The following is a 27,497-nucleotide window of genomic DNA, read 5'->3' as shown; positions in this document are numbered from 1 at the left end:
GATCCCACATGCCGCGGAGCAACTAAGCCCGTGCACCACAACTACTGAGCCTGTGCTCTAGAGCCCACAAGCCACAACTACTGAGCCCACGAGCCACAACTACTGAGCCTGCACTCTAGAGCCCATGAGCCACAACTACTGAGCCCGAGTGCCACAACTACTGAAGCCCACCTGCCTAGAGCCTGTCCTCCACAACAAGAGAAGCCACCACAATGAGAAGCTCGCGCACCGCAACAAAGAGTAGCCCCCGCTCGCCGCAACTAGAGAAACCCCGCACATAGCAACAAAGATCCAATGTAGCCAAAAATAAACAAATAAAATAAACAAGGACTTCCCTGTTAGCATAGTGGTTAAGAATCTGCCTGCCAATGCAGGGGACACGGGTTTGAGCCCTGGTCCGGGAAGATCCCACATGCCACGGAGCAAATAAGCCCGTGCGCCACAACTACTGAAGCCCGCATGCCACAACTGCTGAGCCTGCACGCTAGCGCCCGTGAGCCACAACTACTGAGCCTGTGTGCCACAACTACTGAAGCCCGCGCACCTAGAGCCTGTGCTCCGCAACAAGAAGCCACTGCAATAAGCTGGCACACTGCCACAAAGAGTAGCCCCCGCTCGCCACAACTAGAGAAAGCCCATGCACAGCAACAAGGACCCAATGCAGCCTAAACTAAATAAAACTTAAAAAAAGAAAGGCCAAAAATGTTTCTGTCCCAAAGAAGAGAATAGTGTATTAACTTATAGATACCTCTGAAGATTCAGATACATAAGAAGGAAAGCTCCTTTTACCTGTATGCTCCTAGTATACACTGTTGATTCCTAGTAATATATTTTCAGATTCATCTCAATCACTTAACATTTATAAAATACTCCCTTTGTGCTATGTTCTGGGCTAGGTGTAAGGAATAATATGAATAAACATGTTGGGTGTCTAAGGTTTTCAGACCAGCACCAGTGATAGAAACAAAAATAACTAAAAGGCAGGTAATACATAAAACATTATGAGACTATGAGACTACAGAAATGGGAGCAGTTGATTCTGCCTAGGAATTAAGCAAAGATTTTGAGAAAAGGGAATACATTTAAGCCAGGGCAGAAGCTGGCCAGAAGGAAGGGTGTAAGCAGTGCACATCCTGCACCACTGCACATGGCACCCCTGGGAGGCGGAAGACGGGCCTCAGCAGAAGATGAGACTGGCGAGGCAGAACAGAGCTGCAAGAGAGCCTGATGTGCCAGACTCTGAAGTTTAGATTTTATCTGTGGGTTGATTTTTAAAGACAGCAGGATAAGATGAGATCTGCTTTTCAGAAAGACAGTTTCACGGGTGCAGGATGAAACCATTCATAGGGAACTCTTGGAACAATGCACCAGAGTAGCAATGTACACTTGAGATACTCAGCACAAAGGGCGTGAAGATAAAAGCTCTCAACCAGTACCGGATGAAAAGAAAAGGAGGATTGTTGGAACACTGACTGTTATCTGCCAGGCTCACACCCCACCCATCCCTGGCTGCCCTTACGTGGAATCCAGCAGGGTCCCATCCAGAAGCGAGGCGTTGTAGTGATACTTGAGGTAATCCCCCTTCTTACTCAGCACTGAACAGTCGGGGGGCTTATAGTGGGAGGTGATGCTGATGGAGTCTGAAGGGTTGTGAAAGTCAATCACATGGATGTCAAACACCAGCACAGCCGAGCCGGGGATGTTCCCTAAAGGACAGACAAAGGCAATTAGAGTGAACCCTCCAAGCAGCAGCCCACGTGCCTCCCCAGTATCACCAGCTATTCCTCACAGACCTCCAGTGAGGAACACGGGGACCCACCTGTGAAATCCTAGGGGATGCTGGAAGAGTGAAGCTGGAAGGGCCATTAGAAGTAGCCTAACCCAATTTTATAGATGGGGAAACTGAGGCACAGATTTGTCCAGGGTCCACGGTCAGGAGCACACTTTGGACTAAAATTCAAGACACAGTACTACTGCCCCATGGAATGGTTCAACCTGAAAGACTTATGGCTAAGTTCATCACAGATGAGAAAACTAAAGCTCAACCCTTACCCCGCTCCTGCTAGAAGTAAGAGGTGAGATGAGAAAATCAGCTGTAGAATGAAAATCACTTTAGTGCCCTCCCACTGCTCAAGAGAAGCAAAACCAACAGAAACTTCACAGGGGAAATCACCTAGCCAAACTTGGCCCATATATGCCCCTTAAGATATACTACACCTAACAATTCACAAAGTGCTTTATAACACATCCTGTTTGTTCTACACAAAATTATTACTCTTTTCCATTTTTGAAAACATTATCTCACATCTGAATAATGTTTTACAGTTTACAAAGCATTTTTCACATACGCTCTCTCATTAAATCCCTGCAGGAACCTTTTTGGGTAAATATTACCATAAATGCAGGAGTAGCAGGTCATCCATTCATTTAATGACAGCTTCTCAGGGGGGGTATCAGTTGTTAACCACACCCCCAGATCATTTCAGAGAAGTTTACGTGTAAAAAATTTGTAAATAGTGTTACTTAGAATCAAGGAGGTATAGTATTTTCATTAGCATTTTACGGACAAGAAAACCAACTCAGATATAACTTGTTCAAGAAAACAACACAGCTATAGACAGAATTCAGTAGCGCTACGTGGACATCAACAGCCCCTCCCCACCCCCTATCCTCCAGATCACACCACCCCCATCCCACCATGTACTCTTCGGTTTCTCGGCTGCTGTCTCTCTAACACACACTTAATGGGTAGGTGCTCGTTAGGTACCAGGCACTCTTCTAAGTGCTTTAGATGTATTAGTTTATTTAATTCTCATTATAATCCTATATTCCCAACCTACAGATGAGGAAACTGAGGCACAGATTTTGACGGCTGCCCAAAGTGACCGAGGTAGTAATTAGAGAAGCTTGGGCTTTTACAGCAGCACACAGGTGCCTCATACTCACTAGTGATGGGGAGTTGCTGAAATGAGTGATTAACAGGGTCCGGGATCTTTCCCAGAGGAACCAGGTATTGCAAACTGCCATAGGAGGGTGCTTGGAACCAAGGCCAAGGGCAGTTCTTTGCGGGAAACAGCACACACTAACAGGGGTGAGCGGCTGTGGAGCCAGACAAGTGGTTTCTCAATCTTGGTTGCTCATTAAAACCAACTGGGAACGAACCTCGAAAACATTATGCTCAGTGAAAGAAACCAGACACAGAAAGACAAATATTGTATGCTTTCACTTATATGAGGCACTTGGAATAGGCAAATTCATAGAGACAGAAAGTAGAATGGTGGTTGCCAAGGGCTGGAGGGGGAGAGGGTCATGGGGAGTTTGTGTTGGGGATGATGAAAAAGTTCTGGGTAGAGACAGTGGTGATAGTTACACAACATTGTGAATATATTCAACGGCACTGAACTGTAAACTTTAAAAGTGTTAAAATGGTAAATATGTGCATTTTACCACAATAAAAAAATAATATAATTCACCACATTCACAGAATAAAAGAAAAAATCATGATCATCTGAAAAAAATATCACCTGGGCCCCACTCTGAGATTCAGATGTAGCTCACCTAGTGCAGTGATCTCGGCCTTGGGCACCATCAGGATGTCCTGGAGAACTTGGTGAAAACACAAAGGGCCAGACCCTTTCCCATGCAGCACCTCTGGTTCTGTGATCTTTAAGCTCTCCAGGTGATTCTTGCCTGTGATATGCCCAACACTGCAGAACAGCTGGACTACAGTGGCACCAGGCGTTGGTTTTCCAGGAGTTTCTAAAGGGCAGCCAAGGTTTAGGAGCGCTGTGCTAAATGGTCTGTAAGTGAGCAGCTGAGGATATTTAGGAACCCCGCCTCTCATCTCCATGAGGAGGACCAAGGTGCAGGCCATGGCTGTGATGAAGGGGATTGGTGGAAAAGAAAGCTGCACCTTGAGCAGCTCCAATAACCTCTCTGAAGAAAACGTGTGGATGGAGCCCAGAAATGGACAAGAACCTGATGGCATTGGGCTGGTACAAACTTAACCTCCCCTTGCCAACTATATGGTTGGACCATTCAAGAGGGCTGTTCTCTTGCTCTCTGTACAGGCCCTGCTCGACCAGTCCCTGCTTCACTCACATGACTATCCAATTCTCTTAATCATAGCGCTTAATCAGTAACTGCCTACATGCTTGCCCCCTGCCCCAGGTGCTGGTTTCCCTGGTAACTGATGAGCCAAGCTGACATCAGTTCCCCCTTTAAATGGTGGCCCCTTCTCCCCCGCACGTAGCGAAGATTCCTGCCATGTTCTGCCTGCTCTCTGCCGTTCACGATGGGGTGTTACTCCAGGATCTTTTGCTGCAGACTTGTAAGATCCCTTATCCAATAACTGGTTGATGTCTCTGTTGCTGTCTCTGGGCTCTTTCTTCAGCTTCGAGGCTGGGCAACTACAAGGCTTGCAGCCCAGCACCAACTAAGTGAATGTTGCTTGCCACCTGGATCTACAAGAATTCAGTCATTAGCCACTGCAGTCACTGACCCACAGCACACCCTGGAAAAAATTCAGGGGGAAGATCAGGGATAAGGTACCTGTGCTCTGGGAAAACTGGCAGAACAGGCCTCCAGGTAGTTAGAGGTTTTCAGGAGAAAACGTTATGAACCCAGACTCTTGCATCTTCCTACACTTAGAAAAGCACTAAAGTCAGTAACTGAGATACCTATTCCCCGTGACTAGCAGTTACCTTCTACCAAGATGTGTGCTTTAGGGCTTCCCTGGTGGCACAGTGGTTAAGAATCTGCCTGCCAATGCAGGGGACACGGGTTCGAGCCCTGGCCCTGGAAGATCCCACATGCCGTGGAGCAGCTAAGCCCATGCACCACAACTACTGAGCCTGTTCTCTAGAGCCCGCAAGCCACAACTACTGAGCCCACGTACCACAACTACTGAAGCCTGTGTGCCTAGAGCCCATGCTCCACAACGAGAAGCCACCACAATGAGAAGCCTACACACTGCAACGAAGAGTAGTCCCCACTCACCACAACTAGAGAAAGCCCATGCAGAGGAACGAAGCCCAACACAGCCAAAAATAATAACAAATAAATTAATTAATTAAAAAAAAAAAGATGTGTGCTTTATTGCACATACCCTTCCTCCAAATTCACATATTTACTGGCCATCCCCCTTACCTCTTTGGAGCAGTTCCTCAGAGCCATCTGAGAGGCTATCTCCCAGGCTATAGTCCTCAGTAACCCCAAATAAAACTATAAAACTGAACTCACAGCTCTTACATTGTTGTTGGGTTTTTTTTTTTTTTCTTAATTGACACCCTCAAAGGCACATTCATGTGCAGGACTATCTTAGGGCACCAGGACTACCCACGCCCCTGTGCTCTGATATCAGTTTGCCCAGCACTTTCCTGATAACTAACCCAGCTTCTCAGGCCCCCAGGATCCCAGGTCCAAGTATTCTGATCAGTGGAGAGGTCAATCACACCCTGTCAAGTAAGTATTCAATGTCCGGTTCTATGTCAGCTCCTAGGAAGTTAGCATGAGTCAGTCTACCAGGTGTCTGATTAAGGCACAAATGCACATCTACTGAGGCATCAATAAGAACGTAAGCTCTATGTGGGCTGGGAGTTTGTCTTTTTCTCTGCTGAATCCCCAACACCTTAGGGCAGTGCCTGGACATGAAGGCACTCAATAAATTTTTTTTTTAATAAATTTTATTTTTATTTATTTATTATTTTTGGCTGTGTTGGGTCTTCGTTGCTGCGTGTGGGCTTTCTCTAGTTGCAGCGAGCGGGGGCTACTCTTCATTGCAGTGCATGGGCTTCTCATTGTGGTGGCTTCTCTTGTTGTGGAGCACAGGCTCTAGGCGCACAGGCTTCAGTAGTTGTGGCTCGCGGGCTCTAGAGCGCAGGCTCAGTAGTTGTGGCACACGGGCTTAGCTGCTCCGTGGCATGTGGGATCTTCCCGGACCAGGGCTCAAACCCGTGCCCCCTGCCTTGGCAGGTGGATTCTTAACCACTGCGCCACCAGAGAAGCCTGGCACTCACTAAATCTTTGATGGACAGATAGATGGGGTTGCTGGGCCTGCAAAAAACCCAGACTAGACCTCGAGCCATAAGATCCCACCTGCCCCAGGCAGCCAGCACCCCTTCCACCCTCATTCCCTCTATCTGGCTCTGCCTTCTCCAAAGAATATACAGTGTAAAAATAAGTGCTGACCAGTGTAGGGGAGTAAAATTGCCACCCCAAAAATGTCTCTTCGACGTGTGGATTATTTCAAGTTGAAAATAAACAAGACCCAAAAGACTCAAAAAAAAAGAAAAAAAGAAAACCTTTCTTTTTACCTCCTTAACTGCCTAAAGAATGTAGATAGAAGACCTGTTGGGGCATGGGGGGAGCTATCACCATACATAACTACGGTATGAACTAGATGTGTAGACAGGAGGGAACCTAGCAAAGTCCGTTAGTTAAAATTTCTCTTGGTGTCCCAATGTCTGTGTGGCCCAGTAAACATTTGTTTACCAAACATTTGCTTTTCCATCTCCAGGTCCGAAACCACTACCCCCAACATCCTCTTCTGTCTTTAGCTAATGGTGGTGTTTAAGGTGAGGGCTTCAGACATTTTGGTGAGCTACTCAGTTTCCCTAGGTCTCTCCCATATGTGCATGTCATTAAACTTTGTTTGACTTTCTCCTGTTAATCTGTCTCATATCAATTTATTTCTTAGACCAGCCAGAAGAGCCTAGAAGGGTAGAGGAAACTATCTCCTCCCCAACACCAGCAAACAGGTGAAAATAATCCAACATTTCATTGTGGCCCCGACACCAGCCTCCTCTCTGAATAAACCCTTAACCAATGCAGAAAAGTATTCATCAATTTTCCCCACTAGATAAACCGCCTCAAGAAGAGACACAGATGACAAAAAATAAAGCGGCCGGCCAGCTGGTCCAGAAGGAAACACGGCAGCTCTTGGCAGTGTGGGTTTCCTCTGAGAGCTCTGGGACTTCTGGTTGGAGTTCTCAGTTCTTCATATATGGGTATCAACAAGTCACAGCGTAATGGAAACTCATTCTTCCCCTCTGCCTATGACACAGGCAGCAAGAACCCTGGGTGCAATTCAACTCCATCACTGATTAGCTATTGCGGCCTCTAGCAAATGACTCAACCTCTCTGGGCCTCGTTATCTTAACAGAAAACTGTTTTGAGGTGTGAATGAGCTCGTACATGAGAAGTCCTTCACAGTGTGGGTAAAATATTAGCTTTCTTCACTTTTGAAAAAGAGTGCTTAAAAGGTCATGTGGAAGTTGGCGAACAGAAAATCACTGAGAATGTGATGTTGCCACAACCCTGCGGCAGAATCCATTCTCCACTTCAGGGTTGCAAACATCCAAGCGCTCTAAATTCAGGGCTGTCCCCATGGAACAAAGCAGACAGCAGAAAGGGCCAGAGCCTTTACAGAAGGTCTAACCCCTCCCCTCCACCAACCCTGCAAGAGAATATGGCTGCAACAAAATGAAATGCTGATGAGTCGGAGAGTCCAGCATTTCTTCCTTCCACAAATATTTACTGAATGCTTACCATGTGCCTGGCCCTGTGGTATGTGGTGAGAAAGCCACAGGCTTCCTCTGTGTCCTGACACCCTTCTAAGGTCAGTCCCTCAGTGATTAGCCTTAGGTCCTGTGCAAACCCCACAAGGAGGCCAAGGGCACTCGCTAATCAATAGGACAGAAACAGACCCTGTGCAAGAGCAGCTGGGTGTTACTTGCCAGGGTGCCCCTCTCCCCCATGGGAACAAATGATTCAGGGTGAAGTAGCCTCATGCCCAGAAAATTTATGAGACTTCAAATGTTTCCCAGAGCCTTATATAATTCTTTACAAAACTGTCTCATACTTGTGAGAAAGCCAAAAGGAGAAATAATTTAAGCAAATGTTTTCCATCAGTATATTCTTTTTAGGGAAAGGAAGAATTAGTCCTGAGGGCAAAATGAAACATGAATACACTGAAAGTATTTGTCTATTCCTGCATGTATTTGGCTAGAAGTAGAAATTTACATAATACAAAACAACAGAGCATCAAGACACTAGACAAGCAGAACATGAAGCAAGGCCTGTTGAATGATCTTAAGACCTTAAGCTGTGATTTGTTATGGCTTTATAAATCAGAAATTTAAGTCAGGAAAAAAAAAATTTCTCCATGGTACAGCCTAGTTTCCAACCAACCTGGTGATTCTTAGATCCTCCAAACAAATCCTACTGGGAAAATTCTGAAATCCACTGTAGCAGTAGAAGTCAGAAGCAGGTTAACGAAATGAATGTGTACAGCCAGCCAGGCCAGCCAGAATCTCATCAGCAAAAAGAACACAAAAGCAAAATAAATACTGCATCAACTCTTCCTAAGTAAGTTAGCAAAAAATGGTATCTGAGAAAAAAAAAAAATAAGGAAATATGGTTTGGAATACTATGCAACCATTAAAATTCTATGCAACCTGTTGGCATAAAACATTGTTCACAACAAATTACGTAAAGAGAGAAATTACAAACTAATATGTATAGATGATTCCACTTTTGTGAGTATTTATTGACAAAAAATACTGTAGTATTTTTTGTCAGTAGTGTAGATGGATATGTGTCTATTTCCTTTTATCTACATAGATTCACATATACTCAAAAGTATAGAAGGATAGTCACTTCATGGTTATATTAGTTTCCTATTGCTGCTATAACAAATTACCACAAGCTTGGTGGCTTAAAACAACATAAATTTATTCTCATAACTCGGGAGTCAAAGTCTAAATTCAAGGTATTGGCAGGGATGTGTTCCTTTTGGAGGTTTCAGGAGAATCTGTTTCCTTGCTTTTTCCAGCTTCTCAAGCCCACCCTCCTTCCTTGACTTGTGGCCCTTTTCTCCATCCTCTAAGTCAGCAGTGTAGCATTTTCTCCTCTCTCTGGTCTCCTGCTTCCCTCTTGCAAAGATCCCTGTAAGTACATCAAGGCCACCTCGATGATCCAGGATAATCTCCTTATCTCAAAACCATTACCTTAATCACATCTGCAAAGTCTCTTTTACCGTGTAAAGTGACATATTCACAAATTCTGGGGATTAGGACATGGACATCTTTTGGGGCCGATATTCCACCTACCACATTAACAATGGTTATTCCTGGGTGGTGAGATTATGGGAGATTTTTGTTGTTGTTGATCTCTATTTTCTTTTTCTAAAGTCAACATATATTATTTGTGTAATTTTTAAAAAGAAGTTTGCTGTTTGGGTGACAAATATTCTAAAACTGGATTAAGGTGATAGTTGCACAACTCACAACATTTACTAGAAGTCATTGAATTGTGTACTTAAATTGGGTGAATTTTATGGTATATAAATAATACCTCAATAAAGTTGTTAAAAACAAAAACCAAAATCTAATGCACAGTATAGTGAATATAGACAACAATATTGTCTTATAATCATCAAACTTACTAATTATCAATTATTCCAACCATCAAAAAGAAATGATAATTATGTACCATGATAGAGGTGCTAATTATCACCACAATGGCAATCACATTACAATATATAAATGTATCAAAATAACATGTACACTTTAAATGTACACAATGTTATATGTCAAATATATTTCAATAAAAACGAAAAACAAAAAAAGGGGGGTTGCAATTTACTTTCAAATGGCTCAACAAAGAAAAAATGTACTGTAGTTATATATATAAAGCAAATATAGCAAGATGTTGACGACTGGTGAATCTAAGTGGAGTTCACTGTACAGTTCTTTCAACTTTGGTGTAGGTTTTAAATTTTCCAAAAGGAAAAGGAAAACGGGCAGGGGGAACAAGGAGTAACGACAGAGCATCTCTAGAAACTAGAGTTATTTGAGTATTCGAGCCTGAGGCTAGATTTTAGCTTCTATGCTTTGCCAGAGGCCCTGGTTCCAAGCAGCATGGAAGCATCAGTTAGTGCCTCTCAGTTTAACCTTAGAAGGCAGCCAGCGCTCACCTCTTCCTTCCTCGCCATACCCCAGGTGAGGGGGGACCACGATCCTCCGCTTCTCTCCTATGCAAACGCCGAGTAAACCTTCATCCATCCCAGCAATCACGTAGCCCTGCCCAATGTACGTGTCAAAGGTGCGGTTCCGCGAGTAGCTGGGAAAGAGGAGAAGAGCTTGGTCACAAGGGATACCGCAGCAGCAGTGTAGTTGGTACCATGAGGCAACAGAGCACAGGGGCCTCCAGACCCCGGAATAGGGTGAACCCTAGAACCTGAGTACAAGCCAGGAAGCAGGCTCCCCTGAAATGATGAACAAGTATCCACACACTGCGTGGGAGCTGCCGCCTGCACAAACGCTCCCAGAAACGAGCCCTCCAGCCCTCTGGTTTGGTCAGGTTATGAATGGATGCAGGTTACAAGAAGCAATCACACAGAAATGTAGCTAACGTAAGTCGGACTGTACGCTTGTTGACCATGTCAGGTTAATGAAAAAAGCATCAAGGGGGCCCTTGTCAGAAACTAAGAATTTCTCTGTTATCTCTTGTAAAGAAACAACTTAGAAGTTCTAGAGTCTTCTATTATGCTAACATAAGTTTCAAATGAAAGCCGAAAAAGGAAAAAGAAAGAAAGAAAGAAAGAAACTAAGAATTTCTCTAAAGAGGAGAGTATCTGTATATGTGGGACATGAATATTCGGATTGCCAGAAAAGTAGCATATATACTGAGAGCAATCTAACTCTGCAGTGAACTCGCCCTACTGCAATCCATGCTCACCAAGCTACCTCCCGGTGAGTACCTGAATTTCCCAAGTGCCTCCGGTAGGAGCCCCAAGCATTCCACTCAGTGGAGAGATCCAGCCTCTGTATTAATTGCCAACCGAGTCTGATTACTATGAGTTTGGAGAAAACAAAGCCTGATGATTCCAGAATAAAATAATAAAACTTTATTTGCCACTTCAGTTACTGAACTCTGAACCACAGTGATCTGTACCCATTACCCACCCCCAGCTGGAGCAAATGTGGCAAAAAGCTTGTCCTGAAAGGGCCAGTCAGTTCCACTGTCACCTCATCAAACACAGCCCAAGGATGACTGTGTCAGAGAAGATGGTCAGCAGTGGGACCAGGGAGATGAAAAGGCAGAGCTGTGAGGGGCTCTTCCTTCTCAACACCCCTCAGGGACCACAAAGCCAAGGGGCGTGAAGAAATGATAGTAACAAATGATTCTCCTCACCCAGGAAGCAGATTTTCTACATAATTATCTGTATTTCATTTTATATGTATGGAAGACCTATGAAATGCATAACTCTGGTTCCCTGTGAAGAGGGGAACTGGGTGACTGAGGGACAAGGATAGGGGAAAAATTCTTCATTGTATATTCTTTTATACTTTTAGGATTTTGAACCATATCAATGTATCACAGTAGGAAAAAGTGATGTTTAAAAAGAAAAAGAATATTCTCTACCATACAAATTAAAAAGTTACAATAGCTAAAGGTATGATTGTGGCCCAGGAATAGCTAGATCACTGGAAAAGGATAAAAATTCTAGACCAAGACCCAAAAGTGTATACAAGAATTTGGTACATGATCAATGTCAGATTTTAAATGAGTGAGGAAAATACAGTTATTCAATAAAGGGTGTTGGAAAAACTGGCTAACCATCTGGAAAAAACCATTTAGATCCTTACTGTCATACTGAACACCACAATAAATTCCAGATGGATTTAAGATTTAAACATGAAAGCATTTATAAACATGGAGAGAGCCTGCAGAAGCTTTTTAATATTTACTTCGAGTGGTGAAAATGGAAGGGGTTGATGTGAAATTATTACCTTTTATTAAATATCTTTGCATTGTTTCACTTATACAACAAGAACATAATACTTTTTAAGATAAAAATTCTAATAGAGAATATTTTAAAGGATAAAAAAATAAAGCCATTAGAAGAGCAGGAGGAAAATACAGGTGAATATTTATATACTCTAGGGGAAAAAAAACAAGTCCAGGGGCGGGGAGAGACTTTTTAGCAAGTTACTCAAGACAGAATATATAAGAATTTATATAAGAATAAAGGAAGCCATAAAGGAGAAATGGGATGTATTTAACAACATAAAAGGTTTATATTTAAACAGATCAAAAATCACAACAACCGAAATTAAAATGCAAATAAACAGGCAATATGCTTTCAACAATATGCAACCATAAAAGTGTTAATATCTTTAATGTACAGAGATCTTAAATTAATAAGAAAAGGACAAATACCAATATCCTCAATATAAAAACAGGCAAATACACAAACAGGTAAATCACAAAAGAAAATATCCAAATAGTCAATAAACATTTGAAAGAATTTCAACCTTAATAGCAATCAAAGAAATTCAGATTACAATTATAAAGTTCTATTTTTCCCCTACAAATTGGCAAAGATTATTTTTAAATAATACCCAATGTTGCTGAGTTTGCAGGGAATGGGGTACTCTTAGTGATGTAAAACCTTCATTGAGGACAACTTGCTACTTATATCAAAAACTGTAAAAATACACATAACCTTAGACCTAGAAATTCTTCTAGAAATTTATCCTACGGAAACAATCATATTATTTAAGATTTAGCTACAAAAACAATTATTGCAGTCCCACTTAGAACATCAAAAGATAGAAAATAATAGGGATTGATTACTAAATTAAGGCAAATCTATATAATGGAATATTACTTAGCTCTTAGGATGGATTAGACCCCAGTGTACTAAAATGGAAATCTGTTTGAAACCTAAGAAAACTGTGGTTCCATTAATATGGAAAGAAATCTGGTATCCACTAGAAAAATGGCTTTTCAGCTAAAAACAAAATTCCAGGGAATAAAAGACAGGACTAAGCTCATATGTGACAAGTAATCACATGCACACACTCTCTCAATTTTTTTTAATAGAAAAAATAAAAACAACTCAAATGTCATCAATGGGGAATGGTTAAATAAATATGGTATATTCACTCAATGAAACACTACACAGACATAAAAAATGATTTCTCTCTACGCATTAATATGGAAAAATTCCAAGGTGAAAAAAGCAAGGAGCAGGGGCTTCACTGGTGGCGCAGTGGTTAAGAATCCGCCTGCCAATGCAGGGGACATGGGTTCAAGCCCTGGTCCGGGAGGATCCCGCATGCCGCAGAGCAACTAAGCCCATGCACCACAACTACTGAGCCTGCACTCTAGAGCCCGTGAGCCACAACTACGGAACCCGCATGCCACATCTACTGAAGCCCACGTGCCTAGAGCCTGTGCTCAGCAACAAGAGAAGCCACCGCAATGAGAAGCCCGCGCACCGCAACGAAGAGTAGCCCCTGCTCGCCGCAACTAGAGAAAAGCCTGTGCGCAGCAACGAAGACCCAAGGCAGCCAAAAATAAATTAATTAAAAAAAAAAAGCAAGGAGCAGAATAGTGCATATAGTATGTAGCATTATGTTATGTGTATATGTATATAATACATAATGTTATATATGTATGTATATAGTATTCTATATGCTATATACTATAAAGCGGAGGAAATAATATAACAATTGTATTTGCTTATATCTGCTTTAGGAAAAAAATCCACACATTTGAAGAATAAAAAAAGAAACTTATTAATAACAGCGGTTAACTCTAAGTGGCTTGGGGGGAGGGGGATGTGAGGTTGGCAGGGATGGTTGGTACAACGTATCTTAACGCATATTTTGTTTTAATTTTGAACCATGAGACTATTGCCTTTTTCCAAAAAATCAAATGAAAAATTTAAAAGAAGGGATCCTCGGAGTAGGAAGAATGAATTATGCAAATAAAATTATACCATATAAAAATTCTGTAACGTTTCTGGGTGACTAATTAAACGAGAAGTCTCTTACCTCAGAGAAACAGGTAGATTGCTGTCACTACTTGCTTGCTCTATAGGAAGCTAAAGGAATCCAAACCAACACATGCCACTTGAATGAGCAACACATACCAAACACCTGTTGCCTGCTCACAACTGCAGGCTAAGCCTGATAAACAAAACAAAGCTTTGAATAACAACAGGCTCAGTAATTAGCCTCCGCCCAGCATCCAAACAGTCCCTGCAGCAGATAAGCCATTAAAGTTTGCAAAGTGCTTCTGCCTACCTTCTCTCTTTAATCTAACCATCTCTTTGAGAAAGGTGCTAACAACAGGGAAAAAACTGAAGCTCAGGGAGGTCAAATGCTATCCAAAGTCACACACCTAGTGCACCACACACAGGGACTGGAATCCAGGTCTCCCAGCACCAAGTCTGTTCTCTTCGCATCCTACCGCCTGGACCTGCCTTCTGGTCACTTCCCACCTTGGACCCCAGAGTTGGGTTTATACTTGGATAGCTAAGCACAGTCTAGAGGGATGGTGGGAGTCTAGGGTGAGCCTCTCCTGCTTTCCTGCAGACCCATCTCCCACATGCCCCAAGGAGACTGTTCTAACAACCTCTGAAGGAATTCAGTATCAGAAAATAGAAACCTATACTGGAGATGAAAATACTAACTCAAAATCAGCACTGACAAGCTATAAACTATATTTAATAAGAGGTTCTGGTAAATGAAGGACCCTGTTGTTTGCTTACCTGGAATCAAAGAATGTGCCGTCCAGAAGTGTGCCGTTGTAATGATACCTGAGAAAGTCCCCCCTTTGACTTTGCCGCTCACAGTTTTCAGGTACTACCTTATTCTCAATGGAAATGCCATCCTTGGGGTTATGGAGGTCCAATAATGCAACATCAAACACCAGAGATGCCTGTCCAGGAATGTCTTTCCCTAGAGTGGAATGAAGGAAGATGATGAAATCAGGACACAAGATTTAGGAAGCATCAGTACTTTAACTACAATTCAACACCCACTGCATTGGTGTTACACATTCCTTGAAGTTTCCGAGCCAAGGAAACAAATGTTCTTCCACATCTTGGGTGGTCCCCCATGGTGTCTAACCGTGCTGTCTCACCATGGTGTCCAACCGAAGGCTGGCAGGTATAATTTGAAGCCTGACTTCCTCAGAAAAAGGAGCAAACCGATAATAATGACATGGAGAATACTGTGACCACATTTTCCATGCTTGTGCTTGCAAATCAAGGCTCTGTGTGAGTGGTTATATACCCACATGCAAACCCCAATACATACCTCTGTGGGTTTCTGTTTGTATACAGATGCAAATCACAGACATTCCAAAGCTTGGATCTGGTTCTGGAGAACACTATATAGACTTGTTCTTTGGAACTCACAGACAATTTTTTAAAAATTTATTTTATTGAGTATAGTTGTTTTACAATGTTGTGTTAATTTCTCCAGTACAGCAAAGTGATTCAGTTATACATATATTCTTTTTTTTTAATAGATCGTTATTGGAGTATAATTGCTTTACAATGTTGTGTTAGTTTCTGCTGTATAACAAATTGAATCAGCCATATGCATACATATATCCTCATATCCCCTCCCTCTTGCGGCTCCCTCCCACCCTCCCTATCCCACCCCTCTAGGTGGTCACAAAGCACCAAGCTGATCTCCCTGTGCTATGCGGCTGCTTCCCACTAGCTATCTATTTTACATTTGGTAGTGTATATATGTCCATGCCACTCTCTCACTTCGTCCCAGCTTACCCTTCCCCCTCCACGTGTCCTCAAGTTCATTCTCTACATCTGAGTCTTTATTCCTGTCCTGCCCCTAGGTTCTTCAGAACCATTTTTTTTTTGATTCCATATATATGTGTTAGCATATGGTATTTGTTTTTCTCTTTCTAACTTACTTCACTCTGTAGGACAGACTCTAGGTCCATCCACCTCACTACAAATAACTCAGGTTCGTTTCTTTTTATGGCTGAGTAATATTCCATTGTATATATGTGCCACATCTTCTTTATCCATTCATCTGTCGATGGACACTTAGGTTGCTTCCATGCCCTGGCTGTTGTAAATAGTGCTGCAATGAACATTGTGGTACATGACTCTTTTTGAATTACGGTTTTCTCAGGGTATATGCCCAGTAGTGGGATTGCTGGGTTGTATGGTAGTTCTATTTTTAGTTTTTTAAGGAACCTCCATACTGTTCTCCATAGTGGCTGTATCAGTTTACATTCCCACCAACAGTGCAGGAGGGTTCCCTTTTCTCCACACCCTCTGCAGCATTTATTGTTTGTAGATTTTTTGATGATGGCCATTCTGACCGGTGTGAGGTGATACCTCATTGTAGTTTTGATTTGCATTTCTCTAATGATTAGTGATGTTGACCATCCTTTAATGTGTTTGTTGGCAATCTGTGTATCTTCTTTGGAGAAATGTCTATTTAGGTCTTCTGCCCATTTTTGGATTGGGTTGTTTGTTTTTTTGATATTGAGCTGCCTGAGCTGCTTGTATATTTTGGAGATTAATCCTTTGTCAGTTGCTTCATTTGCAAATATTTTCTCCCATTCTGAGGGTTCTCTTTTCATTTTGTTCATGGTTTCTTTTGCTGCACAAAAGTTTTTAAGTTTCATTGGGTCCCATTTGTTTATTTTTGTTTTTATTTCCATTTCTCTAGGAGGTGGGTCAAAAAGGATCTTGCTATCATTTATGTCATAGAGTGTTCTGCCTATGTTTTCCTCTAACAGTTTTAGAGTGTCTGGCCTTACATTTACGTTTTAATCCATTTTGAGTTTATTTTTGTGTATGGTGTTAGGGAGTGTTCTAATTTCATTCTTTCACATGTAGCTGTCCAGTTTTCCCAGCACCACTTACTGAAGAGGCTGTCTTTTCTCCATTGGATATTCTTGCCTCCTTTATCAAAAATAAGGTGACCATAGGTGCGTGGGTTTATCTCTGGGCTTTCTATCCTGTTCCACTGATCTATATTTCTGTGTTTGTGCCAGAACCATCCTGTCTTGATTACTGTAGCTTTGTAGTATAGTCTGAAGTCAGGGAGCCTGATTCCTCCAGCTCCGTTTTTTTTTCACAAAATTGCTTTGGTTATTCGGGGTCTTTTGTGTTTCCATACAAATTGTGAAATTTTTTGTTCTAGTTCTGTGAAAAATGCCATTGGTAGTTTGATAAGGATTGCATTGAATCTGTAGATTGCTTTGGGTAGTATAGTCATTTTCACAATGTTGATTCTTCCAATCCAACCACATGGTATATCTCTCCATCTATTTGTATCATCTTTAATTTCTTTCATCAGTGTCTTATAGTTTTCTGCATACAGGTCTTTTTTCTCCTTAGGTAGGTTTATTCCTAGGTATTTTATTCTTTTTGTTGGAATGGTAAATGGGAGTGTTTCCTTAATTTCTCTTTCAGATTTTACATCATTAGTGTATAGGAATGCAAGAGATTTCTGTGCATTAATTTTGTATCCTGCTACTTTACCAAATTCATTGATTAGCTCCAGTAGTTTTCTGGTAGCATCTTTAGAATTCTCTAAGTACAGTATCACGTCATCTGCAAACAGTGACAGTTTTACTTCTTTTCCGATTTGGATTCCTTTTATTTCTTTTTTTTCTCCGATTACTGTGGCTAAAACTTCCAAAACTATGTTGAATGATAGTGGTGAGAGTGGGCAACCTTGTCTTGTTCCTGATCTTAGTGGAAATAATTTCAGTTTTTCACCATTGAGAACGATGCTGGCTGTGGGTTTGTCATATATGGTCTTTATTATGTTGAGATAAGTTCCCTCTATGCCTACTTTCTGGAGGGTTTTTATCATAAATGGGTGTTGAATTTTGTTGAAAGCTTTTTCTGCATCTATTGAGATGATCATATGGTTTTTATCCTTCAATTTCTTAATATGGTGTATCACATTGATTGATTTGCATATATTGAAGAATCCTTGCATTCCTGGGATTTTGTTGAGGATTTTTGCATCTATGTTCGTCAGTGATACTGGCCTGTAGTTTTCTCTTTTTGTGACATCTTTGTCTGGTTTTGGTATAAGGGTGATGGTGGCCTCGTAGAATGAGTTTGGGAGTGTTCCTCCCTCTGCTATCTTTTGGAAGAGTTTGAGAAGGATAGGTGTTAGCTCTTCTCTAAATGTTTGATAGAGTTCACCTGTGAAGCCATCTGGTCCTGGGCTTTTGCTTGTTGGAAGATTTTTAATCAGAGTCTCAATTTCAGTGCTTGTGATTGGTCTGTTTATATTTTCTATTTCTTCCTGGTTCAGTCTCAGAAGGTTGTGCTTTTCTAAGAATTTGGCCATTTCTTCCAGGTTGTCCATTTTATTGGCATAGAGTTGCTTGTAGTAATCTCTCATGATCCTTTGTATTTCTGCAGTGTCAGTTGTTACTTCTTTTTCATTTCTAATCCTGTTGATTTGAGTCTTCTCCCTTTTTTTCTTGATGAGTCTGGCTAATGGTTTATCAATTTTGTTTATCTTCTCAAAGAACTAGCTTTTAGTTTTATGATCTTTGCTATCGTTTCCTTCATTTCTTTTTCATTTATTTCTGATCTGATCTTTATGATTTCTTTACTTCTGCTAACTTTGGGTTTTTTTGTGTGTTCTTCTTTCTCTAATTGCTTTAGGTGTAAGGTTAGGTTATTTTTTTGAGATGTTTCTTGTTTCTTGAGGTAGGATTGTATTGCTATAAACTTCCCTCTTAGAATTGCTTTTGCTGCATCTCATAGGTTTTGGGTTGTCGTGTGTTCATTGTCATCTGTTTCTACGTATTTTTTGATTTCCTCTTTGATTTCTTCAGTGATCTCTTGGTTATTCAGTAGCGTATTATTTAGCCTCCATTTGTTTGTATTTTTTTCAGTTTTTTTCTTGTAACTGATATCTAGTCTCATGGCGTTGTGGTCGGAAAAGACACTCGATACAATTTCAATTTTCTTAAATTTACCACGGCTTGATTTGTGACCCAAGATATGATCTATCCTGGAGAATGTTCCATGAGCACTGAGAAGAAAGTGTATTCTGTTGTTTTTGGATGGAATGTCCTATAAATATCAATTAAGTCTATCTTGTTTAATGTGTCATTTAAAGCTTGTGTTTCCTTATTTATTTTCATTTGGATGATCTGTCCATTGGTGAAACTGAGGTGTTAAAGTCCCCTACTATTATTATGTTACTGTCAATTTCCCCTTTTATGGCTGTTAGCATTTGCCTTATATATTGAGGTGCTCCTATGTTGGATGCATAAATATTTACAATTGTTATATCTTCTTCTTGGATCGATCACTTGATCATTATGTAGTGTCCTTCTCTGTCTCTTGTAATAGTCTTTATTTTAAAGTCTATTTTGTCTGATATGAGAATTGCTTCTCCAGCTTTCTTTTGATTTCCATTTGCATGGAATATCTTTTTCCATCCCCTCACTTTCAGTCTGTATGTGTCCCTAGGTCTGAAGTGGGTCTCTTCCAGACAGCATATATACGGGTCTTGTTTTTGTATCCATTCAGCCAGTCTGTGTCTTTTGGTGGGAGCATTTAATCCATTTACATTTAAGGTAATTATCGATATGTATGTTCCCATTACCATTTGCTTAATTGTTCTGGGTTTGTTTTTGTAGGTCTTTTCCTTCTCTTGTGTTTCCTGCCTAGAGAAGTTCCTTTAGCATTTTTTGTAAAGCTGGTTTGGTGGTGCTGAATACTGTTAACTTTTGCTTGTCTGTAAAGGTTTTAATTTCTCCATCGAATCTGAATGAGATCCTTGCTGGGTAGAGTAATCTTGGTTGTAGGTTCTTCCCTTTCATCACTTTAAATATGTCCTGCCACTCCCTTCTGGCTTGCAGAGTTTCTGCTGAAAGATCAGCTGTTAAGCTTATGGGGATTCCCTTTATGTTATTTGTTGCTTTTCCCTTGCTGCTTTTAATATTTTTTCTTTGTATTTTATGTTTGATAGTTTGATTAATATGTGTCTTGGCATGTTTCTCCTTGGATTTATCCTGTATGGGACTCTCTGTGCTTCCTGGAGTTGATTGACTATTTCCTTTCCCATGTTAGGGAAGTTTTCAACTATAATCTCTTCAAATATTTTCTCAGTCCCTTTCTTTTTCTCTTCTTCTTCTAGGACCCCTATAATTTGAATGTTTGTGTGCTTAATCTTGTCCCAGAGGTCTCTGAGACTGTCCTCAATTCTTTTCATTCTTTTTTCTTTATTCTGCTCTGCAGTTGTTATTTCCACTATTTTATCTTCCAGGTCACTTATCCGTTCTCCTGCCTCAGTTATTCTGCTATTGATTCCCTCTAGAGAATTTCTAATTTCATTTATTGTGTTGTTCGTCATTGTTTGCGCTTTAGTTCTTCTAGGTCTTTGTTAAATGTTTCTTGTATTTTCTCCATTCTATTTCCAAGATTTTGGATCATCTTTACTATCATTACTCTGAATTCTTTTTCAGGTAGACTGCATATTTCCTTTTCATTTGTTTGGTCTAATGGGTTTTTACTTTGCTCCTTCATCTGCTGCGTATTTCTCTGTCTTCTCATTTTGCTTAACTTACTGTGTTTGGGGTCTCCTTTTTGCAGGCTGCAGGTTCGTAGTTCCTGTTGTTTTTGGTGTCTGTCCCCAGTGGGTGAGGTTGGTTCACTGGGTTGTGAGGCTTCCTGGTGGAGGGGACTGGTGCCTGTGTTCTGGTGGATAAGTCTGGATCTTGTCTTTCTGGTGGGCAGGACCACATCCGGTGGTGTGTTTTGAGGTGTCTGTGAACTTATTATGATTTAGGCAGCCTCTCTGCTAATGGGTGGGGTTGTGTTCCTGTCTTTCTAGTTGTTTGGCATGGGGTGTCCAGCACTGTAGCTTGCTGGTCGTTGAGTGGAGCTGGGTCTTAGCGTTGAGATGGAGATCTCTGGGAGAGCTCTTGCCGATTGATATTACGTGGGGCCTGGAGGTCTCTGGTGATCCAATGTCCTGAACTCGGCTCTCCCACCTCAGAGGCTCAGGCCTGACACCTGGCTGGAGCACCAAGACCCTGTCAACCACACGGCTCCTTTGCTAGTTTCTGTCCTTGTTCCACACATATAGGTTTTTTCCTTCATATCATTCAGTCTTGCTGAAGTTTTGGGGTCATCTCGGAGATCAATCTGAGTCCCTGTTAGTGTTGGAGGGTCTCCTGCAGAGGCAAGGGGTGGCTGTGGCTTACTGTGGGGACAAGGACACTGGCAGCAGAAGTTCTGGGAAGTATTCCTTGGTGTGAGCTCTACCAGAGTCCCTCACAACTAATTTTTTTTTTTTTATAAATTTATTTATTTTATTTTATTTATTTTTGGCTCATTGGGTCTTCGTTGCTGTGTGCGGACTTTCTCTAGTTGCAGCGAGTGGGGGCTACTCTTCGTTGCAGTGCGTGGGCTTCTCATTGTGGTGGCTTCTCTTGTTGCGCAGCACAGGCTCTAGGCACGTGGGCTTCAGTAGTTGTGGTGCACGAGCTCAGTAGTTGTGGCTCGCAGGCTCTAGAGCACAGGCTCAGTGGTTGTGGCGCATGGGCTTAGCTGCTCTGTGGTATGTGGGATCTTCCCGGACCAGGGCTTGTACCCATGTCCCCTGCACTGGCAGGCAGATTCTTAACCACTGTGCCACCAGGGAAGTCCCCCAATTTTTTAAAGAGGCAAAAATTCAATCCTTTAAGTGCATCCAAAACAAGATATAAGTAAAACTAAAGTTAGCTGAGATAAGAGGGGAAAAAACGGCACCCACAATCCAAAACATAAATAGCCCTCAAATCATTTCTATTTCACTTCAGGATGGTATTGCTTCTCATAGATGTTCCTAACAGTGAGGATTTATTGAATATGTGCAACACGATAATCCACATGAAGAGATTATTGGGCACTAGCTCTTCCTGAAAAGATCAACATCAACCAATAAGTAACTCTAAATCCAGGACTCTGGGATAAAAGGAAGTTAGTTACCTGACAAACCACTTACCTCAACACTCTTACTTGTCATTTGTTATGTCATGCAAAGGAGAAGGCCTAGACAAGTGAACCACAGGGCATGCCAAGCCTGTGCTCCTTCAACTGGCTCTTTGGCAGAGCCCACCCCTCTGTCTCCTTCCCCTCAGAGGAATGGTGAAATCTGCTGAAAGCAGGCTGCTGAGTCAGCCTCTGGATCGCCAGGTGTGGTTAATCCCTGAAATGCAGGTGTGGGTGTGGGAGGGTGTGTGATAGAATGTTAATCTTTTTTACTTTTCTGTATCTTTTAATTTAATAGAAAACAGAAAGCCTTACAGTAACCCCAGGGTTTAAATTTTTCTAGCATTATTATGTACTACCTGAATATTTGCTTTTTTTTATAACAACTTTATTGAGATATAATTCCCATACTATACAATTCACCTGTTTACATTTATACCTGGATAGCTGAGCACAGTGTCAAAGTAAAAAGCATTCAAAAATAACTATTTTAAATAAACTTTATTTTAAATATTTAAATTATTTATTATTTATTAAAAATAAATAAATAACGTTCCTCACATCAGGCTAGGCATCTACCTTTATTTGGTACCTCATATGCATGTGGATGATGACAAAAGGATTTGGGAGACAAGGGGAATGAACTTCCACTAGCCAAGGATGAGAGAGTTTGAGTAGTGATAAGAATAATAACATATCTTGGGGAGGGGAGAATTAAGATATATTTGTGGCAGTTATTTTCAAGTTTTATTTTTCTTTTAGCAGGTTTTTAAAGAAACTGTCTGCAGATTCCCAGTAATAAAAGTGGAGGTCGACAGGAGAGAAGGCTAACCTCTCCTCCTGCTCTGTAGACCTAGAGCCAGAAAACATAGCTTGGGGGGCTTCCCTGGTGGCGCAGTGGTTGAGAATCTGCCTGCCAATGCAGGGGACACAGGTTCGAGCCCTGGTCTGGGAAGATCCCACATGCCGCGGAGCAGCTGGGCCTGTGAGCCACAACTACTGAGCCTGAGCGTCTGGAGCCTCTGCTCTGCAACAAGAGAGGCCGCGATAGTGAGAGGCCCGTGTACCGCGATGAAGAGTGGCCCCCACTCGCCGCAACTGGAGAAAGCTCTCACACAGAAACGAAGACCCAACACAGCCAAAAATAAAAATAATAAATAAATAATAAATTTTAAAAATTAAAAAAAAAAGAAAACATAGCTTGGAAAACATTATATTAGGGGGTTATTAGAAGTTGGGTATCGCTGTCAGTAAGCTTCTTAAATAGCATCACATTTTCTCTTTTTTTCTCTTTTCTTTTTTTTTTTTTTGGCCACACGGCTTGTGGGATCTTAGTTCCCTGACCAGGGATGGAACCCATGCCCCTGCACTGGAAGCATGGAGTCTTAACCACTGGACCACCAGGGAAGTCCCGAGATGTCTTACTTAAGAACAACAATGAGGGTGGTATGAATTGGGAGATTGGGATTGACATATATACACTATTGATACTATGTATAAAATAGATAACTAATGAGAACCTACTGTATAGCACAGGGAACTCTACTCAGTACTCTGTGGTGACCTAAATGGGAAGGAAATCCAAAAAAGAGGGGACATATGTATACGCATAGCTGATTCACTTTGCTGTACAGTAGAAACTAACACAACATTGTAAAGCAACTATACTCAAATAAAAAAATAAATTTTTAATAAAATAAAATAAAATAGTGCTAGGTGGAAAAAAAAAAAGAAAAAGAACAACAATGACCATGAATAGGTGGAGATTTCTGCAACTTACTCATCAGACAGCAAATGATCTAGACTAGCACCATCCAAACAGAACTTTCTGCAGTGATGGAAATGCTCTGTATCTGCCCTGTCCAGTATAGCAGCCCTTGGCAACAAGTGGCTTTTAAGTACATGAACTGTGGCAGTGTGACCAAGGTACAGAATTTAAAGTTTTATTTAACCTAATGTAAATGTAAATAGCTATATGTAGCTAGTGGCTACCATATTGGACACTGCAAGTCTAGACCAAAAGCTCTGGTGGGTTTCACACAGTAAGTTAAATTAACCACTGCAAAAGAAATAAAGACAGATGAGAGTGGCTTGAAGAATGAGAAGGACTTACCATCTCCATCTTCTCCATAGGCCAGAAAAGGAGGTATGGTGATGATGCGCTTTTCTCCCACACACATTCCCAACAGCCCTTTGTCCATTCCAGGAATCAGCCAGCCAATTCCCACATATGTGTCATATGTTTTCATGCGATTGTGACTGAAAACCAATGAGAAAGGGGAAAAGTTCCATACCATGAGGGCATTTCCAATTCATCCTTCAAAAGGTTTTTCTTACCCAAAACTCAGCTACCAATGAACTCATACCCATCCCTGGAGAAAAAGCATGTATACATCTTTGTTCCCAATCACAGAGAAGTTGGGAATAAATCCCTTTTCTGATTTCTCCATGGGCATAAAAAAGCGAATGAGAGAGAAAGAACTAAGGGGCATTTCAATGATACTACCACGAATGGCGGGACTTACCTCGAATCAAACAGTGTCCCATCCAAGAACGTTCCATTGTAGTGGTACCTAACAAAATCAGACACCTGGATGGTCCGAGGGCAACTGGGGGGCTTGACGTAAGTGTGAATCTGAACCTGATCTTCCGAATTCCAAATATCCATCAGAAGTACATCAAAATGAAGCACTGAATCTGGGGGGATCACACCAGCTAGAAAATAAAGAGGGTTCACACTGAGAAGGTGCTGCCTTTTGGGCCAGACAAATAAACACCTAGGATGCTGCCAAGGTGAATGGAAGCCAAAAGGGCTCAAGAGGTCACATACAATTCCAAAATGAGCCACGTTCCCTCCTTCTTTTTTCCAAATGAAAAAAAAATCTTTTTGGCCACCCTGTGGCTTGCGGGATCTCAGTCCCCTGACCAGGGATTGAACCCAGGCCATGGAAGTGAAAGCCCAGAATCCTAACCACTAGGCCACCAGGGAACTCCCTCCAAATGAAATTTAAAGAAAAGAGAAAAAACACAAAAATTTCCTCTCAGCAAGGATAACATTCAGTACATCTGTGTTAATAACACTTCTTTCATATCTAGAATAAATAAACTTTTAAGATGAAATTTTAGCTGTGTGTGTGTGCTCACAGCTTCTCATTTTCCCCTACCTGAAGCTTCCAAAGACTCTAGTCTACCTGACTGAAGAGCCTGCAAATGTTCTGGTGGTTTCGGCAGATGTGTTTACAAGCACAGAACAAACACTTACAAACTCCTTCACTTCCGTAGGCCAGCTTTGGGGGGATCTTCACAAAACGCCTCTCATTTACACACATCCCGACCAGAGCTTGGTCCATCCCTGCAATCAGTTGTCCTTTTCCCACAAACACGTTGAAAGTGGAGTCTCTGTCATAGCTGAAGACCCAAAAGGTAGGGAGAGAGAAGGAAAAGTGTAAATAATCCTTCCCTTAGTGAAACTAACCTGTAAAAATGTACCCATGGACAGAGTGAGGTCACTGCAAAGTAAAAAAGCCCACAGAGGAGTTACTGATGCAGGAGATATCTTCATTGGACAGTACTTGCAGGGTTGGAATTTTTTAATTACCTTGAATATTGCCAGCAAATCTAGTCAGATAAGCATCAGCATAACTCTCTCTAGAAAAAAATATATGTTGTTTGTTGTGAAATATCTACCAATTCTTCCATTAAAAAAAAAAAATCGTTTACTCCATTTCCATGTGATTGGTACCTAACAGCAACATCACAGATACTCATGTGCAAATTAACACTAATTTTCTTTTTTTTTCTTTTAAGTCAATAAGTTAAACAAAGAGGCAGCGTGGTGTAGCAAGAAGTGCACTTAAACTCTCTTAATCTCAGTTTCCTCCACTGCAAAATGTGAGTGATGATAATAGCCATCACAAGATCCGTACCATAAAACAATGTGAAAAGTACTCTGAAACCCTAAGGGTTATGCCAATATTACTTACTATACATAATTATTGCAGGTGACAGAAAGTCTGATGTAGTCTTGAAATCACTAATACATGTGTTTTAAAGGCTGACTGGTGATGGCCTTAAGTAGGAAAATAAATAATGGAATCATGGCTATGATCCAAGCTCTCATCCTCTTCCATGTCAAACTTAGCAACAACAAGGGGGTGCCAATTAGGATACTATGCTAGGGGCTTTGGGGGATATAAAAAAGTCCAAGGCATGGACTTTGCCTACAAGTACCTTATATACTGGCAGAGACACCTACAGAGTTTTAGACACTGTGTTTAAGAAAATGACTACAGAGCTTGGTTTATAATAACTAAACACTGGAAATAACTTAGAAGTTCAAGAGTATGGCACTGACTGCATATAAGGCAAGGACATATAATAAAACGCTCTATGACCATTTTAAAATAACAGATCTCTGCTATAGGGATGTAATGTATAGCATTACTATACATGACTATAGTTAATAATACTGTATAGTGAATATAGTTAATGGTGACTATAGTTAATAATATTGTGTTGCAGGGCTTCCCTGGTGGCACAGTGGTTAAGAATCCACCTGCCAATGCAGGGGGCACAGGTTCGAGCCCTGGTCCGGGAAGATCCCACATGCTGCGGAGCAACTAAGCCCGTGCACCACAACTACTGAGCCTGCACTCTAGAGCCCGCAAGCCACAACTACTGAGCCCGAGTGCCACAACTACTGAAGCCCACGTGCCTAGAGCCTGTGCTCTGCAACAAGAGAAGCCACCGCGATGAGAAGCCTGCACACCGCAACGAAGAGTAGCCCCCGCTCACCGCAACTAGAGAAAGCCTGTGCACAGCAACGAAGACCCAACGCAGCCAAAATTAAAAATAAATAAATTAATTAATTTTTAAAAATAATAATAATATTGTGTTGCATATTCTAAGTTGCCAAGAAAGTAAATCTTAAAAGTTATCATTGGGACTTCCCTGGTGGCACAGTGGTTACGAATCCACCTGCCTAAATTGATACAGCCACTATGGAGAACAGTATGGAGGTTCCTTAAAAAACTAAAAATAGAACTACCATATGACCCAGCAGTCCCACTACTGGGCATATACCCTGAGAAAACCATAATTCAAAAAGAGTTGTGCACCACAATGTTCATTACAGCACTATTTACAATAGCCAGGACATGGAAGCAACCTAAGTGTCCATCGACAGATGAATGGATAAAGAAGATGTGGCACATATATACAATGGAATATTACTGAGCCATAAAAAGAAATGAAATGGAGTTATTTGCAATGAGGTGGATGGATCTAGAGTCTGTCATACAGAGTGAAGTAAGTCAGAAAGAGAAAAACAAATACCATATGCTAACACACATATATGGAATCTAAAAAAAAAAAGAAAGGTTCTGAAGAACCTAGGGGCAGGACAGGAATAAAGACGCAAATGTAGAGAATGGACTTGAGGACACGGGGAGGGGGAAGGGTAAGCTGGGACGAAGTGAGAGAGTGGCATCGACTTACATACACTACCAAATGTAAAATAGATAGCTAGTGGGAAGCAGCCACATAGCACAGGGAGATCAACTTGGTGCTTTGTGACCACCTAGAGGGGTAGGATAGGGAGGGTGGGAGGGAGGGAGACGCAAGAGGGAAGAGATATGGGGATATATGTATATGTATAGCTGATTCACTTTGTTATAAAGCAGAAACTAACATACCATTG

The 27,497-nt window shown here is 41.4% G+C and overlaps 1 protein-coding gene across 1 annotated transcript in view; it reads right to left on the bottom strand.

Annotated features, from left to right (window-relative positions):
- The window catches only part of FKBP9 (FKBP prolyl isomerase 9), a 47,714-nt gene that overhangs the window by 9,541 nt on the left and 10,676 nt on the right, over positions 1-27,497 (bottom strand). Inside the window, exons 2-7 of the mRNA XM_068549266.1 lie at positions 25,062-25,207; positions 24,325-24,514; positions 23,913-24,058; positions 14,567-14,756; positions 9,977-10,122; positions 1,520-1,706 (exon numbers count right to left, since the gene is read on the bottom strand). Of these exons, the coding sequence (XP_068405367.1) occupies positions 1,520-1,706; positions 9,977-10,122; positions 14,567-14,756; positions 23,913-24,058; positions 24,325-24,514; positions 25,062-25,207 (1,005 nt within the window). The remainder of the gene's footprint in view (positions 1-1,519; positions 1,707-9,976; positions 10,123-14,566; positions 14,757-23,912; positions 24,059-24,324; positions 24,515-25,061; positions 25,208-27,497) is intronic.

The sequence above is a fragment of the Eschrichtius robustus genome, chromosome 8 (genome assembly GCF_028021215.1).
Source record: "Eschrichtius robustus isolate mEscRob2 chromosome 8, mEscRob2.pri, whole genome shotgun sequence".
Classification (NCBI taxonomy): domain Eukaryota; kingdom Metazoa; phylum Chordata; class Mammalia; order Artiodactyla; family Eschrichtiidae; genus Eschrichtius; species Eschrichtius robustus.
The sequence above is the reverse complement of the archived record's forward strand: the minus strand, read 5'-3'. Positions and strand labels throughout refer to the sequence as shown.